At 46.9% G+C, this 20,203-nt stretch overlaps 1 protein-coding gene across 1 annotated transcript in view; it reads right to left on the bottom strand.

Annotated features, from left to right (window-relative positions):
* Nucleotides 1-20,203, bottom strand: part of LOC132590220 (acyl-CoA (8-3)-desaturase-like) — a 56,391-nt gene that overhangs the window by 29,537 nt on the left and 6,651 nt on the right. Inside the window, exons 2-4 of the mRNA XM_060263185.1 lie at nt 5,351-5,461; nt 4,843-5,040; nt 4,163-4,264 (exon numbers count right to left, since the gene is read on the bottom strand). Of these exons, the coding sequence (XP_060119168.1) occupies nt 4,163-4,264; nt 4,843-5,040; nt 5,351-5,461 (411 nt within the window). The remainder of the gene's footprint in view (nt 1-4,162; nt 4,265-4,842; nt 5,041-5,350; nt 5,462-20,203) is intronic.

Genomic DNA, 20,203 nt, shown 5'->3' with positions numbered 1-20,203 from the left:
TTGGGGTCATGGTAGATAACTCACTGAAAATGTCAAGATAGTGTGTGATTGCAATAAAAAAGGCCAACACCATGCTGGGAATTATTAGGAAGGGAACTGAAAACAAATCAGCCAGTATCAAAGGGTTGGAACATTTTCCCTATGAAGAAAGGTTAAAACGCTTGGGGCTCTTTAGCTTGGAGAAATGTCGGCTGAGGGGTGTCAAGATAAAAGGTTTACAAGATTATGCATGGGATAGAGAAGCCAGAGAAAGAAGTACTTTTCTCCCTTTCTCACAATACAAGAACTCATGGGCATTCAATGAAATTGCTGAGCAGTCGCGTTGGAACTGATAAAAGGAAGTACTTCTTCACCCAAAGGGTGATTAACGTGTGGAATTCACTGCCACAGGAGGTGGTGGTGGCTACAAGCATAGACAGCTTCAAGAAGGGAATGGATAAGCATATGGAGCAGAGGTCCATCAGTGGCTATTAGTCACAGCTTATTATTGGAACTCTCTGTCTGGGGCAGTGATACTCTGTATTCTTGTGCTTGGGGGGGGGCACAGTGGAAGGGCTTCTAGCCCCACTGGTGGACCTCTTGATGGCACTTGGGTTTTTTGGCCACTGTGATACAGAGTGTGGGACTGGATGGGCCACTGGCCTGATCCAACATGGCTTCTCTTATGTTCTTAATTCTAATTATGTATGGAAGTAAAGCAGAAGCCAGTGTAGTTTGACCCTGCTTTTAAAGAGATAGATTCTTTGTTATGGCCCCTACATGGTGGAATCAGCTGCCGGAGGAGGTGAGGGCCCTGCAGGACCTTGTTCAGTTCCGCAGGGCCTGTAAGACAACCCTCTTCCGGCTAGCTTACACCTAACTGATATGGGAAATTAAATGTAGCTTTACCAGACTCCTGTTATACATACTGTTGTGATGTTTAATGTTTTTAATGTTTTAAATGTTTATATATTTAAATGCTAGTTTAATTTTATGTTTCACTATCTGTTGTGAGCCGCCCTGAGCCACTTTCATGGGAAGGGCGGGATATAAATCATAAATAAATAAAAATAAATTATTCTGTTGTCACATTTTATACAACCTGAAGCTTTCAAGCCATCTCCAAAGACAGCCTCATGTAAAGTGTATTATATTATATGTGCCGGTCTGGCGTGGGAGGCTGGAGGGGGGTTGGCAATTTGGCTGGTGTACCGTTCGCCTAGCGCACCGGCCAACGCCTTACCGTCCCTGCTCGAGGGGGTGGCAGGCTGGGCGTTGGGAGCACCCAAGACTGGTGATCCTGGGTGACTTCAACGTCCAAGCGGATGACTTGGCCTCTAGTCAGGCGACGGACCTAGTGTCATCCATGGTGACACTAGGACTCTCTCAATTTGTGACATCCCCCATGCACCAGGCCGGGCACATGTTAGACTTGATCTTTGCAGCCGGGGTTGTGGTGGACGATACAACTATAGAAGCTGTGCCATGGTCGGACCACCGTGCTCTTAAGGCTCGTATGAATGCTCCACCCCAAACCTGCTTAGGCAGCGAGCCTATTATGGCTTGCCCGTGGAGCCAAATGGACCCGGAACGGTTCCAAATGGCTCTTCGGGATCCCTGGCCCTCTGGCGATTCCTTGGAGGCCCTGGTCGAGGTCTGGCATAGCCGACTCTCCAGGGCTATCAAAGAGATCGCACCTCAACGCCCTCTGCGACCCTGGACTAGGCTGGCGCTGTGGTATACCCCGGAACTACGCCAGCTGAAACAAGGCCTCAGACGGCTAGAGAGGCAATGGCGGCATACTCGAGACGAAGCAATTAGAGCATCTTATAGGGAATTTATGAGATCCTATGAGATGGCAGTCAAGGCCACAAAGAAAACGTACTTTGTGGCTAAGATTGCGTCTGCAAATTCGCGCCCGGCACAATTATTTAGGATAATTTGAACACTCACTACATTGCCACAGGGCAAACCAAATGTTAAGGAATTAGAGATAGGCTGTGAGGCTTTTGCGAAATATTTTGCAGACAAAGTCCAATCGCTTCGCCGTGACTGCCCTGCCATATTGGCTTCAGTATGTAAACTCGAGGCTCTGTGCCTGCCTTCCAGTTTGACCCTGGATCATTTTGACGCACTCAGCTTGGAGGAATTTGACAGAGTCCTCTCTGCTGCACGTTCAACAACTTGTGATCTTGACCCATGCCACTCCTGGCTAATTAAAGCCTGCCTGGAGGAGCTAAGATGCCCTATACGGGACATCATAAATAGATCTCTTTCAGAGGGCCGTTTTCCATCCCCTCTGAAGGAGGCAGTGGTCCGCCCTCTCTTAAAAAAGGTTACATCAGACCCAACCAAATTGGCGCACTACCGGCCGGTCTCGAATTTGCCCTTTTTGGGCCAAGTCATTTAGAGAGCTGTTGCGTTGCAGCTGCAGAGTTTTCTGGAGGACGCTTCCACCTTAGATCCATTCCAGTCCAGCTTCCGCCTGAGACATAGGACGGAGACAGTCTTGGTCGCTGTCATGGATGACCTCCGGAGACATCTGGATCGAGGCAGCGAGGCGGTTTTGCTGCTGTTAGACCTATCGGCTGCGTTCGATATGGTCAATCACCGGCTGCTGGCCTGCCACCTTGCCGACGCAGGGATTCAGGGCTTTCCTCTTTCCTTGAGGGTCGAGGGCAAAGGGTGGCAATTGGAGGAGAGCTATCCCAGAGACACTCACTTAATTGTGGGGTGCCACAGGGAGCAGTTCTCTCTCCGATGTTATTTAACATCTTTATGCGCCCCCTTCCCCAGATCGCCCGGAGATATGGGCTGGGTTGTCATCAGTACGCTGATGACACCCAGCTCTATCTACTGTTGGGTGACCGGACTGCCAATGCCCCGGAAAATCTGAATCGGGCGTTGCAAGCCGTGGCAGACTGGATTAAGCTGAGTGGGCTGAAATTAAATCCAGCGAAGACAGAGGTCCTTCGCCTGGGTCGTGGCGATTTAGGGAACGGGGTCTCCCTCCCAGTTTTTGATGGGGCGCAACTGGTAGTGCGCAGAGTTAAGAGCTTGGGAGTTCTACTGGAGCCTTCCTTGACAATGGAGGCCCAGATAGCAGCTACTGCCAAGTCCGCCTTTTTTCATCTTAGAGGCAGTTAGCCCTCTTCCTGGAGTTAGCCCTCTTCCTGGAACGCGGCGACCTGGCAACAGTGATCCACACTACAGTCACCTCGAGGTTAGACTACTGTAATGCCCTCTACATGGGGATTCCCCTGTACCGAACCCGGAAACTGCAGCTAGTGCAAAATGCAGCAGCCAGGCTGCTATTGGGACTGCCTCGGTGGGAACATGTGCAGTCTGGGCTGCGGGAATTGCACTGGCTGCCAATTGTTTACCGGGTTCGTTACAAGGTGCTGGTTATTACCTTTAAAGCCCTATATGGTCGAGGACCTGTCTATCTTAGGGACCGCCTCTCTCCATATGTTTCCCAGAGAGCACTGCGATCAAGCGCAAAAAATCTTTTAGAAATCCCTGGGCCAAAAGAAACCAAATTAAAAACTACCAGAGAACAGGCATTCTCTACAAAGGCCCCCAATGGTGGAATCAACTGCCGGAGGAGGTGCGGCCCTACAGGACTTTAACCAGTTTCGTAGGGCCTGCAAAACCGCCCTCTTCCAATTAGCTTTTTAAGATGGAACTCCTGATAATATCAATAACACCGAGCCATCTTGCACATATTTTGCTTGCACATATTTTGATTGTACTATAATGTTATACTGTTTTATTGGTTTTACTGTTTAAATTATTAATTATTGTATTCTGTTTTATTTGTATCATGGTTTTACCATGTCTTGTTAGCCGCCCTGAGCCTGCCCAGGCAGGGAGGGCGGGGTATAAATAAAAGTTTGTTGTTATTATTATTATTAACCTGGACATGATGATCACAGCATGAAGAGTTGTCACCAAATCACACTTCTGAAGAAAGGGTGGCAGCTATCAAAAACTGCTGAAGTGGGATAAAATTGTTCTGTGCCACAGTGGAGGAGTCAGTTGTGAATATGTATATAACAGCACCCTAAGTTGTGAGTCTATTATTTTAGTGACAATGGTATTCTTATAAGTCCCTTTCAAGTATATCTCATACTTCCTCTTTGGTCACTGTTACAAAATACAACTAGATTGTCAATAAACATACCTTCAGATGGCACATCACAAACTCATGAACAACGTGGTTCCATTTTGTATTGCTGAATACTGAAAGGTGCCCCAAGTCATGCTGCAGCCAACCTGCTTGGGACTAAAAAAGAGAAAGTTAATTCAGAAAACTTATTAGCTATATCAAAATCAGGACAAGACAGCACATAGCCCTTGTTTATGGCTTGAAGACAATGTAATAAGGATATACACATATAATGCCATCAATGTTCCCTCTAAGCTGCAGAGTCTTGTGAGCAAAAATTCTACTTTGTGAGCTACTGGTATTAAAGCTGTGAGCTACTGGCATGAAAGTTGTGAGCTACTGCATAAATTATTGTGCTCAAGAAGAAGACTGCAGATTTATACCCTGCCCTTCTCTTTGAATCAGACACTCAAAGCGGCTTACAATCTCCTACATCTTCTCCCCCCACAACAGACATCCTGTGAGGTGGGTGGAGCTGAGAGGGCTCTCACAGCCGCTGCCCTTTCAAGGACAACTCCTGCGATAGCTATGGCTAACCCAAGGCCATTCCCACAGCTGCAAGTGGAGGAGTGGGGAATCAAACCCGGTTCTCCCAGATGAATCTGCATACTTAACCAAACTGGCTATATATATCTATATCTATAGATATATATCTGCCCCTATATACATGTGCATAGGCCAGTTGAGAAAATTACCTGTGCAATCAGCAGCAGAGTTGTAGCAATAATAAAAGTAGTCACAGATGTCCCGAAGTACCATAGGACAAACCACCCTGCAACATCCAGTAGTAAGATGTGGAGAAGAATCACAAAGAAGTAAAGTGGGTTTGGTTTCAGGAGTCCCATCTTCTCAACAGTGGACTGTAGCTCTCGGAAGTCCTCTAATAATAATTTCTGTGGAAAGATCCAATTTTGCAGGTTTTTTCCCACCTGTGCCTTAAATATATAATGCAGCTGCCTTAGTGGATCATAGCAGATGTATACCCTTTTCTTTTCATGGTTTTCATAGCTGGGTTTAGGCCTTCCCTCCCAGAGAGAATTGCTGAAATTTGATATAGACCATTGTCACATTAGAGGAAGCCAATGAAATATATCATTCCCATTCTTATATGGGAATCCATTTGGTACAGCGTTACATAGAGTTACAGGAAATTCTGCTTGGTTATAATTTTTATTCCAATTTTGAATTTTAAGGCACACTTACATTTTTGCTGGGCTCAAAACTGGGCTCATCAGGTGCCAGTTCACCAATCATAAGTTGTTTCATGTGCTTCTTTACTGGAGTTTTATCAATGTGAAATGCTATGAAAGGATCCTAAACACAGAAAAACCGAGAGAGAAAAGGGAAAAAAGGACTCACACCTAAGAAATAGAAGACAAAACACATTCAGTGCAAAAATAGCATGTTGAGGATGACCTATACATTTATACTGTCATATTAGATCCCTTTACCACTATTATTTGAATGGATAAATCCAGGTGGCCAGCCATCTCAAGCAGAAGAACAAATTCTGAGTTCAGTGCCACCTTTAAGACGTACAAAAATTTATTCAAGGCATGAGCGTTCATGTGCACACACACTTCTTCAGATACATAAAAATGAAAGTTAACATTGCATACATATAGGCAGAAGACTCTACATAGGTGAACAGCAAAGTAGCACACAACTTAATGGATGTTTTGACACGTGCAAAGACTAAACAGTAATAACAAGTTAATTTATAGGTCACAATATGTTTGGATTTAATTATGGGGGGGGGAAGTATATTTTATGTGTAAAACGTGTAATGTGTAAAAGTATCAATTACTATTAATGATTAAGAAAGATACTTTTACACATTAGTCTCCTACTTTGTCAGGCAGTGGCAGCTTCCTTGTTGGGTCCAGCAGTTTCCCCTAATGAGAACAGCCCTCACAATGGCAGCTTCCCCTGTGGGGGCTCCCTAATGATAAGTGTGTTCCCTGCACATGCATAGAGAACACTGTTTTAGTTTTGAGGGGATTTAAGTGCCCCTGGGGAATTTTTAAAAATGTCCAGATTTTTCTGCAAATGTGGAGAGCCCTCCATGTGTGCAGAAAATTGCGGAGCCAGCTGTAGCGAGCCGTGGTCAATGACTGGAGTGGTAAGGGGACACTGGTTGCCTAGCAGTGGGAAGTAGGGTTGCCAATCCCCAGGTGGGGGCAGGGGATCCCCCAGTTTGGAGGCCCTCCCCCCGCTTCAGGGTCATCAGAAAGCAGGGGGAGGGGAGGGAAATGTCTGCTGGGAACTCTGTTATTCCCTATGGAGATTTAGTCCATAGAAAATCATGGAGAATTGATCCGCGGGTATCTGGGGCTCTGGGGGGGGGGCTGTTTTTTGGGGTAGAGGCACCAAATTTTCAGTATAGCATCTAGTGCCTCTCCCCAAAATACCCCCCCCCCCCCAAGTTTCAAAAAGATTGAACCAGGGGGTCAAATTCTATGAGCCCCAAAAGAAGGTGCCCCTATCCTTCATTATTTCCTATGGAAGGCAGGCATTGAAAAGGTGTGCTGTACCTTTAAATCTGATGGCCAGAACTCCCTTTGGAGTTCAATTATGCTTGTCACAGCCTTGATCTTGGCTCCACCCCCAAAGTCCCCAGATATTTCTTGAATTGGACTTGGCAACCCTAGTGGGAAGGCTCTGTGCAGCTGTGAGCAAAGGACCACTTGTGTACTCCAGACTAGGAGCCAGTTGGTGGGAAGACTGCCCGCCCCAAATGTTCAACCCCCCACTCCTCCCAATCCTGAAACCTTCTGCTTAGTTTGGCCAGTAAGACTCTACTCAAACATGGAGCCCACCACTGTGGCTGCTGGGAGGGATCCCTCCATTTCAGTGGCCCCTGGCATGCAGGGCCGGCTCACTCACTAGGCAAATTAGGTATTTGCATAGGGTGCAGGGAGGTAGTGCCAAGTTGGGCTCCCCCATCCCTGTGCCCAAGGCAAATGCCTAAGTTTCTCCCCCGGCCCCTTCCTTCCCTAGTGCAGGGCCATGCAACGCAGCACCACGCTCCACCCCCCTACCCCACACCGTGCTGAGAAGAGTGCCCCTAGGATCAGCCCTATCTGCTTTAAAGTGGCTGGGCATCTGAGCATTCTCTTAAGACAGCGCTGGAGTAGGCTTCTCTCCCTCCCTTCCAGTTCCTCCTGGGGGTCTGCCTGGGGTGCCATGCGCCCTACTGCTGGTACTGTTAGCATGCCCACTGCTCAGACCTGCCTTCCAGCCTCTGGCAGCTTACTTTCACAGCAGGCCTCAGACCCTGTCTTTCCCCCTGCCTGGCTGGGCTTTCGATATTGATGGTGACTGCTATATTAGGCATTTTTATTTTATATTTTATTTTTACAATATCATTTTGGGTCCCACAGCCCCCACCGCTTTCTCCAGTGCCCCCATTAGGGGTCCCAACCCTCCCGCCCTGACGGGGGACCCCAGGTTTTCCAGCCTCTTCTCCCGCTCCCCCAAAAAATGGAAGCGGGGGGAGGGGGGAAACGGCACCAAGGAGCGTGGTGAGCCCCCCCTTCTCGGAGCGGGCGACGCCGCTGCGCTGCCGCCTCTTCTCCGTAGCTGCTCCTTCGAGATGGGCTCAGCCTCGGAGGAGCAGCTACGGAGAAGAGGCGGCAGCGCAGCAGCATCGCCCGCTCCGCCTCTGATGTTAAAATCAGAGAAGGGGAGGCTGCAGGCAGGCCAGGAGCGTGGCGAGCCGCGAATCTGGGTCCTTCTAGGACCCAGACTCGCGGCTCGCCACGCTCCTGGCCTGCCTCCACCCTCCTTGTCACCCGCTCTGTCTGTGCCGCCCTGCTACTCACCGCTTGCAGGCAGGCAGGCGGAGGCCGAGCAGGGCCGCGGGGGCGACGGGAAGATGCAGCCGCTGCTTTCCCAACCAGGCGCGCAAAGGTGCCCGGCGGCCCGGAGGAGGAGGGCCTTGCGCGGCCTGCTGCCGCTGGGGCGCCCGCCCGGGCCTACTGCTGGGATGCTTCGCCAGGCCCTGGGAGGGTGGGGAGGAGCAGCAGGCGGCGGATGGGCCGGGAGGCAGCAGGGGCTTGGAAGAGGCACCTTGCGCGGGGCTGCTTTGCCGCGCCTTCGAGCCTGTGGGCCTGGCGACTCCTCGCGCAGTGAAGGGGGCTCCCTCCCTTCCAAGAAACAGCTGGCCGTATTCAGGCAGGGGACGGTGATGGCAACAGCTTTGGCATACTTGGCATACCTCCCAATGTCAAGCATGGTGGTAATTGATTGAGGGTCCTGCATAAGCTGGTCTGTGCATTGTCATGGAGGATCCATTCCTCTTGTTCAATTATGCTTGCCACAGCCTTGATCTTGGCTCCACCCCTAATGTCTCCTGGCTCCACCTCCAAAGTCCCCAGATATTTCTTGAATTGGACTTGGCAACCCTAGCCCCCATGCTTCAAAATTCCTAGCTACAGGCCTCTAGCAGAATGAGAACTCTGTTATTGGCAGCCAGTAATGCTTTGGAGGGCTCCTATTGGTGTTTCCAAGGCTGGAGAATTCCACTCCCGTATTGCATTGGAGTTTTGTGGGGGTTTTAAAAAAAATTAAAAACAAGCTTTATTTGAACTTAAAGCAGTATAACTGCCAAGAAAATGCAATAAATGCGATAAAACAAGCAGTATAACTGCCAAGTATATAACTGCCAAGTATAACTGCCAAGAAAATGCAATAAATGCGATAAAACAAGCAGAGAAAAGCATATGTGTGTGTGTGTGTGTGTGCATATATATACCTTAAATTTCTATCCCACTGTAGTGTATCAGCAGCCAGACGCGACATGCGCAGAGGCCACTGGGCTGTCCCAGGCGCCTCCAGCGCGGGGCGCGAAATCCCCCGCCAATCACCAGCTGTGGCGGGAAGTTTAACAAGTCAGGATTGGCCTGACCTGTCCAGTAGGCTGTACCGGGGACTGTACATAAGCGGGACCCGGTCCGCGTGTTCCCTCTCTTGCAACGTGCTCCTAATAAAGTACGTTACACCCACCCTCTCTGCAAGCAGACTCAGGGTGGCTAACAGTCAGTTCAGACATTTATATTTACAATTTAAAACCAATAAAATACAATTTCAATTAAAACATTCTGTGGTGCTGCACAACTTCAATATAAGTGGGTTCCTCTTTCCTGATGGTGACTGTATAGTAGTCGTAGCTCTTTAGTGATGTGGGGTGGCAGTCCTCTCTCAGCTTAGATATTAAAGGCCAGTCGGAACAGTTCAGTTTTGCAGGCCCTGTGGAAAGTAGAGAGATCCTGCAGGGCCCTTATGGCCTCTGGTAGAACATTCCACATTTCTGGTGCTGCCACCAAGAAGGTACTAGCCGGTGTGCAGCATAGTCCAGCCTCTTTTGGTCCAGGGATGGACAGTAGGTTTTGTGTCCTTGAATGCAGTGCTCTCTCGGGAACATGTGGAGAAAGGCAGTCCCATAGATAGGCAGGCCCCCGACCATAAAGGGTTTTAAAGGTCAATACCAACACCTTGAAACAGACTCGGAACACAATAGGTAGTGCAGCTCTTTCAGCACTGGCTGAATGTGTTCTAGGGTTGCCAAATTCAACCCCAGAAATATCTGGGGACTTTGGGGGTGGAGCCAGGAGACTTTGGGGGTGGAGCCAGGAGACACTGGGGTGGAGCTAGAGAGGAGGGGGAAACGGCGTCGGGGAGCGTGGCGAGCCACCCCGCAGCTGCCGCCTCTTCTCCGCGCACCGTGGCTGCTGAGATGGGCTCAGCCTGAGCCCATCTTGGAGGAGCAGCCACGGCGAGCGGAGAAGAGGCCGCCGCGCCGCTGCAGCCTTGCCCACTCCGCCTCTGGGGTGGAAGTGGAGGGGGGGTGGAGGTGGGCCGGGAGCGTGGCGAGCCGCAAGTCCGGGTCCTAGAAGGGCCCGGATTCGCGGCTCGCCATGCTCCTAGCCTGCCTCGCCCTCTCCTGCGCTGCTGCAGCCTCTTGGCTGCTCCTCCGAGATGGGCTCAGCCTGGGCCCATCTCGGAGGAGAAACTGCAGTGGGCAGGGAGGGGGCGGCAGCGGCGCGGCGGCCTCGCCGGCTCCAGGATCCGGCGGCTCGGCGCCGTTTCCCCACTCTCCCCCCTCTTCCATTTTTGGAGGGAGTGGGGGAAGAGGGTGGAAATCCTGGGATCCCCCGCCAGGGCAGGAGGGTTGGGAAGCCTAATGTGCTCCCAGTGAGGGAGCCCCATTAACAGCCATGCCACAGTGTTCTGCACTAGCTGTAGTTTCTGAGTCAGGGCCAAGGGTAGCCTCATGTAGAGAGCATTACAGTGATCTATTCTCGAGGTGACCGTAGCATGGATCACCATTGCTAAGTCGTCATGTTCCAGGAAGGGGGCCAACTGCTGTACCCGCCGAAGATGAAAAAAGGTGGATCTGGTAATGGCTGCTACCTGGGCCTTCATTGTAAGAGAGGACTTCAGGAGCACTCCCAAGCTCTTGACCTTAGGGGCTGGTATTAGGGACGCCCTGTCAAGAGCCAGCAAAGGGATCTCCCCTTCTGTACCACCCTGACTCAGATAGAGAACCTCTGTCTTGGTCAGATTCAGCTTCAACTAACTCAGCCTGAGCCAAGATGCTACAGCTTGAAGAGCCAGGTCTAGATTTTCTGGGGTACAGTCGGACTCGCCACCCATCAATAGATAGGGCTGGGTGTCATCTGCATATTGGTGACATCCCAGCCCATACCTCCTGACAATCTGGGCAAAGGGGCGCATGTAGATATTAAATAATATCAGGGACAGAACTGCACCCTATGGCACACCATGGGTGCCTTTGGGATGATTCCTCCCCTATCACCACCCTTTGTCCCCAACCTTGGAGAAGAGGCCAACCACTGCAAGACGGACCCCTGGATTCCCACGTCAGCAAGGTGGCTAGACAGTAGCTGATGGTCAACTATATCAAATGCGGCTGATAGATCTAATAATAACAGCACTGCTGAGCCGCCCCAATCCAGATGTTGCATGAGGTCATCTATGAGGTCAACCAGAACCATCTCCGTCCTGTGACCCGGTCAAAAACCAGACTGGGAAGGATCCAGTGCGGAAGTGTAATCCAGGAATCCCTGTAACTGAATTGCAGTGGCCTTCTGAGGCTGTGTGGGCTGGGAGGCCATCTGTGTGGGCTGTTGATAGGGCCTTTTGTGAGGTCACAGGAGCTCAACAGCCCTTTCTGAAGCCAGTTGACAAAGAGCTAACAGATGTGGCTGTCTGGGGCTGTCAACATTCCTGGGCCTGAGGAGGCGGGGGCAGGGAAGTCAATCAATGGGATGTCAGACACACTAACTGACATGTGATGGGCCAATTGTTTGTTCTCAAAATATTAGCAAATGGCCTTCCTCGGTTAGGCCATGGCAATAAGAGAATTATTACTATAGATGTATATATATGTATATCCAGCGATCTAACTAATATACCATAAGTATAGTTACAAACCTAATAACAATAATAATGGACCATGTACTCAGTAGTGGGAGCTCCTAAGCCAAGGGAGAGGGAGGGATAGAAAGAGGGGGAAGAGCAAATACAAAAATAAGTAAATAAAATAGTAATTTAAAATGTAACGCCGACGCTGAGATTCAGGCGTTGGCCTTGAACTGGCTTTCCTCCTTCCTGGGGACAGAAGGTGGCGCTAGGAGACGAACTATCCCGACGACACCCACTTATATGTGGTGTGCCGCAGGGAGCGGTTCTTTCTCTGATGTTCAACATCTACAAGAGGTGGTGGCGGCCACAAGCATAGCCACCTTCAAGAGGGGTTTAGATAAAAATATGGAGCAGAGGTCCATCAGTGGCTATTAGCCAAAGTGTGTGTGTATACATAAATTTTTTTGCCACTGTGTGACACAGAGTGTTGGACTGGATGGGCCATTGGCCTGATCCAACATGGCTTCTCTTATGTTCTTACGCACCCCCTTGCCCAGGTTGTCCAGAGGTATGGGCTGGGTTGTCACCAGTATGCAGATGACACCCAGCTCTATCTGCTGATGGGCGGCCAGTCCGATTCCATCCCAGAAAATCTGTCCACAGCATTGCAAACTAGTGGCTCAGGCTGAGGAGACTGAAATTAAATCCGACAAAGACGGAGGTCCTGTATCTGGTGACTTTGGGGGTGGAGCTAAAAGCAAGGTTGTGACAAGCATGACAACTCCAAAGGAAGTTCTGGCCATCACATTTAAAGGGATTGAACACCTTTCCTTCCATTCACTGGAAATAATGAAGGATAAGGGCACCTTCTTTGGGGCTCATAGAAATGGACTCCCTGGTCCAATCTTTTTAAAACTTGGAGTGTGTTTTGAGGAGAGGTACCAGATGCTATGTTGAAATGTTGGTTTCTCTACTTCAAAAAAACCCAGTCCCACCAGACCCCCAGATACCCACAGATTGATTCTCCATTATACCCTATGGGAATTGGTCTCCATAGGGAATAACGGAGTGCCCTGCAGATATTTTCCTCCTTCTCCCGCTTTCTGATGACCCTGAAGTGGAAGGAGGGCCTGGAAACCAGGGGATCCCCTGCCCCCACCCAGGGATTATATAACACAGAGTAACACGGCAAAAGGACAAAAAAATCAAAGGTACATAACCCACGGTGAAAACCAGCTTCTATTATTAAATTATACAAAGTCAACAAAGATAAACATACTCATATAAATTCCACCATCATAAATTACAAAACAAGCATAACTTTTAGTCCTTAATGAAAAAGGAAGCATTAACACCAAGAGTCCTTCTTTTCATTCTATGGTAAAACTTCCCATCTCATTCCATGAAATCCTGGTGTAGTACTCTAGATGTTTAATGTCTATCCAAAGATGCAGCCAATAATCCAAGTTGGACTTTATATGAGTATAGTGTACTCATAGTATATAGTATATAGTGTAATGATGGTCTAACTCCCTTGCCCACCTTTTTACATTGGTTGATAAGTATGGCATTCTCCTTGACTCCTGGTTGAATTCTGTAATAGTTCCCTTTTTTAAAAAGGGTTATCCTAACATTATAGACTTATTAGCCTTCTATCCATCCTAGGGAAGCTTTATGCTAAACATCTTAAAAAAAAACCTATCTGATTGGATCTCCAAACATAATTTACCAGGCAAAGAACAAACTGGTTTTATGGTAAACCATTCCACCCTGGACCACTGTTCCACTCTAGCCTTTCTAGCTGAGAAATATCTTCACTACCCAGGTGGAAAGCTTTATTCAGCTTTTATTGACCTCCATAAAGCTTTTGATTCCGTTCACAGGCCCCTATTATGGGGAAAATTGCACAAACTGGGCATTGACCGTCTTTTGTTTTTGCTTTGCAAATCACATTCAGAAAACACCTCTCAGGTTAGATTCAACAGGAGAGGGTCCCTTTCACATAAATTCTCTGTGACTAAAGGTGTTAAACAAGGATGTGTCCTGACCCCCACTCTTTTTAATTTATTTCTCTTAGATCTATCTCCTTGCTTAGCTAAAATAGATGGCCACCCTCCTAAATTGAACACTGTTTTGGTCCCCATTTTATTATACGCTGATGATGCAGTGATTCTTTCTTTTACTAGGGTTGGTTTACTGTGATTCTTATCAGAATTCACTAGTTACTGCAAACAGAACTTTCTTTCCGTTAATTTTGATAAGACCAAAATATTGGGCTTTTCTAAATTTTGGAAGTGTTTTAGTTGGAGAATAGAAAGCAGAGAAATTGAACAGGTAAAATCATTTAGATACCTAGGTGTTTTGTTTCAGTACAACCTAAAATGGTGCTCCCATTGGGAGCATTCGCTTAATTTGGTCAGGAATAGGATTGCAGCTATAACACATTTTTTCCATATAAGAGATAGCCAATTTGTTTCAGCTGCCCTGTGGATTTTCCAGGTCACAGTTATCTCATGTCTGCTGCATGGGATCCCTGTGCGGATTCAGAATTTCTCTAAAGAGGTTGAAAATATTAATGCTGTCTTCCTGTGCAGAATTCTTGGTCTACCCAACTCTGTTACTTATTTTACCCTCTGTGCTGAACTAGGCCTGCACCTTATCAAATCACGTACATTGTTATCTGCCATAAAGTATTGGCTTCATCTTCATTTTAGCCCTCCTTCTAATAATCTTATTGCTCTCCTCCCTGCTGACCTTTACAGCTCGACATGATCTCAGTTTATAGTAAGAAACCTGAAAGGTTACTATGCAATTAAAGGGACAAAATATTAAATGTTTTAATGTTTGGCCCTTTAATTGCATATTAACCTTTCAGGTTTCTTACTCCAGTTTTTGGGTTAAGTTTCTTTCCCTTCTTTGTTTTTCCTTGCTCAATTTATAGTATCCAAAATTAAATCCATTGGAATTTAACTTGACTCCCTGGCCAATTCTGATGAAAGGGCCATATTTCAGATTGTCCTCTGAAGGAGGATCTGGGATATTGAAACCCAAATATTCAAGGCTGGTAGCTCTGGAGTTTGCTCCCCACATTTTTTGGCCTCCCTTTTGTTCAAGATTCTATGGCACAGTATTTTTCTAACCTGACAAATCCCTTACATCACAGAGCCTTTATGCTTGCCAGATTTAATCTTTTCCCTATGGCTGTCTTGAAAGCCAGATATAAGGGCATTCCTTATAAGGAAAGAGTTTCCTCTTGCTTCTTTTAGGAACCTGGTTCTGTTCAACATATTCTCCTTTGCTGCTCTCATTACTCTTCTCTGCGCCACTACTGGATTCGCCCTCTTCTCCCCTCTTCAAACCCTTTGACCAATAATAATTTAGCCTTTTTGTTATCTGACAAGTCTCCCAAAATCACTGCATCTGTGGCTGAATTCCTGACATGTGTATGGAAGTTAAGAACTAGAGAATATAAAATATAGATCTGTTCTGCCTACCTGCTCTGCCTTTTTAACTTCAGTGGGTTCTGGTTGGTGGTGACCCTTTTTTAAAAAAAACTTTTTTAGGTGTCTAGTTCTTGGACAGTTTTATCCTTGTTTTATTGTATTACTATGCCATTAAAGGTTCATTTGATGATGATATTAATGCTCACTGGATTGTCAGTCCCCAGTATTCCATTTTAGATCTAGTCCTTTTATCCAAGTTCTATTTATTAATAATTTTGTTAATTTACCATCAAGTTGGTACACAATCTTCTGTGCTCTGTAGCTCCTAGACATCTTTAGCACATGGAGTATTCAACATAGAGTAAAAATCATTTACATCATGCATTTACATAGAGGAACACTGTAACCTACAATTCCAAATAGCTTGCAATAGTTGTGACTATTTCTAACACAATATTTCAAATTTGGAATTACACTCAAAACATGGTACGATAGAATTTGGGAAACATTCATACTGTCTCAAATTACTCATCATGTATTCTTTTTAGGAGATTCTTTATTATCTACAACAAATCATATGTAAAACTATTGGGATCCAATTATTGTTTATCTTAAATCCAACAATGTTTTACTGAATTGATCTGATTATAATATAGGGATGTTTACATAAATGTGTTTATTCTATTCCTTATCACAGGGCTTTTTTTGTAGCAGGAACTCCTTTGCATATAAGGCCACACACCCCTGATGTAGCCAATCCTCCTGGAGCTTACAGTAGGCCCTGTAAGAAAAGCCCTGAAAGCTCTTGGAGGATTGGTTACATCAGGGGCGTGTGGCCTAATATGCAAAAGAGTTCCTGCTACTAAAAAAGCCCTGTCAGCATTACGTGAATGTGTTTATTCTATCCCTTATCAGTATTTTACTGGTATTATACTAAGGATCATTAGGCTTTCATTAACTCTTCAGGAAACCTAAAATATAAATTCAATAAATACGGAGTTATCGATACAGTAATGTGCACCTTCCTTCGTAACTGTTTGAATGTTGCTTTATGGATGTATAAGTTGATCTCACACAATAATTGTAATGCTTGGAATGAAACCCCCTATGTTTGTTATGTTAGTTAAGTTTAAAAATTTCATAAAATTAAATTTGAGGGGGGAAATTGGAACATGCAATTTTACCCACAAATTCAACATCCAAGGATTTTAGACTTGTTGGCATCTCTTGGTTGTTTAGATTTTGTCAGGAGTCAAACATATGCAGTCAAGTGTGAAATATTACCAATATCAAACCGAGCATATCCTCTAACGAATACTTACATTGAGCAATGTAATCCTATTTAAACAAGATTACTTAAGCAATCTTACTTAAGCAAGATTCTGTATCCAGATTATGCTTTCTAACTTTTCGAGATGATGAAAATGGAAAATATGAAACACATATCTTTATATATGTGACCAGCAGACGATAGAGAACCTTATTATTTTTCACACTTCCCATGATATGAAAACCAAATTTATTTAATGTTTGCTTATTAGCTGTTTGGTTTTAAATGGTGAGACATAAATAAATGTAGGGCTGGGCAAGTTTGGGTGGGAGTTCTTTTCTGGCTTGGACTGGGGATTGGAGCCAGGAAAGGGGAAAGGCTGCATTGAAAGTGAATATTATATGCTGCTGAAGGTGACTCAAAGGCCATGGAAGACAAGTTATGGCTTATATAGGACTTGGCATAAATGTACACACTAGATTGCCATTCCCTTTACTGGTGATTGTGAACTTCCTGGTTGGTAGATAGATAGGGCTCATGGCATCCCAAGCAGACTCCCTGCCTGTTGCCCCCCACACCTAGGGTTGCCATCCGTCCCGATATATCAGGACCGTCACCGTTATGGACCTTCTTGTCCCGACATCCCAACATGACCCAATTTTGTCCCGATTTGCACCGTGCAAAGCGCTTTGAACAATGACTGAAATGCTAAACTACAGCCCCCAGAAGCCTTTTCGCACCGCTCTTGGGCTTCATGACACAGCCCCGCCCCCTCCACCCCGTTCAGCGGCTTTTTTGGAGGAGCAGAAAGCCCGGCAACAGCAGCCGGCAAAATGCTTGCTTCTTCTACGCATGTCCAAAGCCAGGAGGGGGGGGGGGGGAGGATGAGGACAACTAAGGAGAGTTCGGCTCATTCCCCCCCCCCCGCTCCTCCCACTTCGAAACCGGCATTTGAGGTAGTAGCGGTGGCGGGGGGAGCTTCGGCTGCAGTGGCGGCAGTGGCGCGTGCTCTTCAGGCAGTTTGAGAGGAGGCACGAGACCCCCTTTAGAACGTCACGAGGGAGCAGCCGTGGCGCGCGCCTCAGGTAAACAAATTAATGGTCACCCAACTGCCTTCCCATTACTTTCTGGGCAGCGAGGAGTTGGGGTGGGGTGTCCCGACGAGGTCTCAGCTAGATATGGCAACCCTACCCACACCGCAACCGCCTCCCACCCTGCCTCCAAGGTTGCCACAACAAGGCTGGACCCTATTGGCTTCGAGGCAGCTGCGCGTTTTTTGAAGCCAGCATGGGAGAAGGCCTCTCTCCCCTTCTTTCCAGAACTGGAAGTGAGGGGGAGCGAATCCACCTCCAGCACTGGTTTTAAAAAACATGCAGCTGCCTCAAAGCCAGTAGGGCCCTGCTTTGTCGTGGCAAGCTTGGGGAGGGGGAGAAGTGTTGTGGAAGGGAGGGGAGGAAGGTGGTGGTGGCAAACTAGACGGTTGTCTTGGGCACGAGGGGGGAGCCCAATTTGGCACCCCCCTCCTGGTGCCCTAGGCAACTGCCTAGTTTGCCTAGTGGGTGAGCTGGCCCTGTAGATAGAGTAAAACATCTCTGTGGTGGACTGAATCTGCACTGACCGGCAGGCCCTGTTCCACCCTGCCCTCCAAGGTTTTCGCCGCACCTGGAGGGGCTTTCTCTCTCTCTGTTCAACTGTCACCACCACATGACCTTTGTAGGATTGCCCATTGGAAGGGTCAGGGCTCCCTGATTCGCTTCAGCATTCTGAGGCCTTGTCTCTGCATCTCCTGCTGCCCTGTACTTGATTACCATGGGACAGCCTGCTGCTTTGCGCACCACTGGGAGAGCAGTCAAGTGCCAACCGACTGGCCTCCCCTTTCTCCTGATGCTCCTTTTAAAACAGTGTATCCAAGATGGTGGAGGTCTGCATGGCACAGAAAACCACTACCATGATCAAAAGTTATAAAGCATACTTCTGCCTCAGCACCAGACTGAACAAGGGATTCAAAAGGGTAAAACACAATTCACCTGCCTCTCCCTCCATACATATCTTATTTGTTGTTAAATACAAAGCAGATTCCTTAGCTTAGAAAGTTACAGAGAGATGTGCAATTACTTTCAGGCTTCCTTCCAATGTTTAGGCCAGCACATGGCACCACCCTGCCTGCCTCCTCCAGACCTCAGTTAAAAAAGTTCTGTAGTCAATGGAATCAGCACAAAAACTCCTTGCTCCCAGGAATTTTAGCATCCTCTTTTCCCCACCCACTAACCAGGTCAGGCTGGTTCAAAGAAGCTTTTCCTAAAGTCTCTAGAAGTTTGTTCCTGGTGTCTTTTAGTACTTAATACCTCCAGATCTCTGTTCTCTGCTTGGAGGAGCAGGAGGAGGGGGAGAGACTGAACCATCCTATTGTCTGTAGATGGACTATTGGCATTTCTTAAGAGGTAGCTAAGATGAGGCTGGAAAGCCACTGAACTGACTTCCTCCCTCTCTGCCTGTTCTCTGTCCATGGAGAAAACCTTATGAAAACTCCAGATGAAGATTTTATTCATTTCAGACCTCCACCCCAAAATGCATTTCTTCATAATCTCTATATCAAATCATTGTGTTTTTTATTTGTCCTTGGTAATACTTAAAATTTATGTTATCCTGAATTGCAGTGATGTTTAATTATAATGAAAACAATGTGAGAAGAAATTAATGATTTCTCCATCCCACCTCAACTTGTTGAACTTCTTTTTTAGATGGTTAACATGGTCTTGACATTTATGCAGGAAATCATATGGCAGTCTGAAGGATAATAATTAATTCTAAGCTATAATTATGCAGGTGCTCAGTTTGCCTTTAGGCATAACCCTGAGCAAGAGGCGACACAAACAAAACACTTTGAGAATTAGAGTTAAACTTATATCGCACATATTTTCTTTTTCCCTTCAAAAGGGTGGTACTTTATGAACAGGCTGTGTCAGCAGTAAATGTCTGCATTCTTAATACTGGTGTTTCTGCACCAGAACATATGGAATACTTAAGTCCTCCTCCTCTCCAATAAATGTGTTTGGATGTGGGAAACTGCTTTTGCATGAAAGATATGGGTAATCATTTCAGACTTGGGGAAGGTATTTTTTTGCCCCTATCTATACACAAATAAATTTTCTGTGTGTGTACACGAGTTCTTACACACACACACCACACAGGATTCACAAATTCAGCAAAATGACAACAGATGTAATAAGAACAAGAAATGTATTTATTTACTTAGAATATCTTTTTTGAGCCAAGGTAGGCGCCAACCAATGGTTAGTCAATCAAAGAACACACAGTCAACAGAAAACTATAAAGCGTAGTTAAACAAAAGCCAACAAGGCATCAAGCAACTTCAGCAAAAGCCAGTAAAGTCCTTCAAAAAGCACACTTCTGCCCAAACAGTGGTAGGAGCAGTTTTGCACCCATCCCCCTCAGAGAACTGGAGGCTTGGGGGGGAGGGAAGAGGAAACACTGCTTTGTGCAGCTGAGCCAATGAGGGGGCTAAGCTGCAGAGCTCTCCATGCTTCCATTCCAGTTGCAACAATATAGTATTAGTTGGTCACTTTCAGGTCAAGCAGAATTTTGGTGTGTGTGTGGGGGGGTCCTATTTGATTGGTCGTTATAAGGGATTTATTTTGCATGCTTCCAGGATGCCAGGCCACCACCTGGAACCCCCAGGAGGATTTTGTGGGGTGGGGACAGATGTACCAGTGTCATGCTGGCAAGTGACATCACTTCCAGTAGAAAATTACATAAGAGCATAAGAGAAGCCATACTGGATCAGGCCAGTGGCCCATCCAGTCCAACACTCTGTCACACAGTGGCCAAAAACCCCAGGTGCCATCAGGAGGTCAACCAGTGGGGCTAGGACACTAGAAGCCCTCCCACTGTTGGCCCCCCCAAGCTCTAAGAATACAGAGCATCACTTGCCCC

This window comes from Heteronotia binoei, chromosome 21, assembly GCF_032191835.1.
Source record: "Heteronotia binoei isolate CCM8104 ecotype False Entrance Well chromosome 21, APGP_CSIRO_Hbin_v1, whole genome shotgun sequence".
Classification (NCBI taxonomy): domain Eukaryota; kingdom Metazoa; phylum Chordata; class Lepidosauria; order Squamata; family Gekkonidae; genus Heteronotia; species Heteronotia binoei.
The sequence above is the reverse complement of the archived record's forward strand: the minus strand, read 5'-3'. Positions and strand labels throughout refer to the sequence as shown.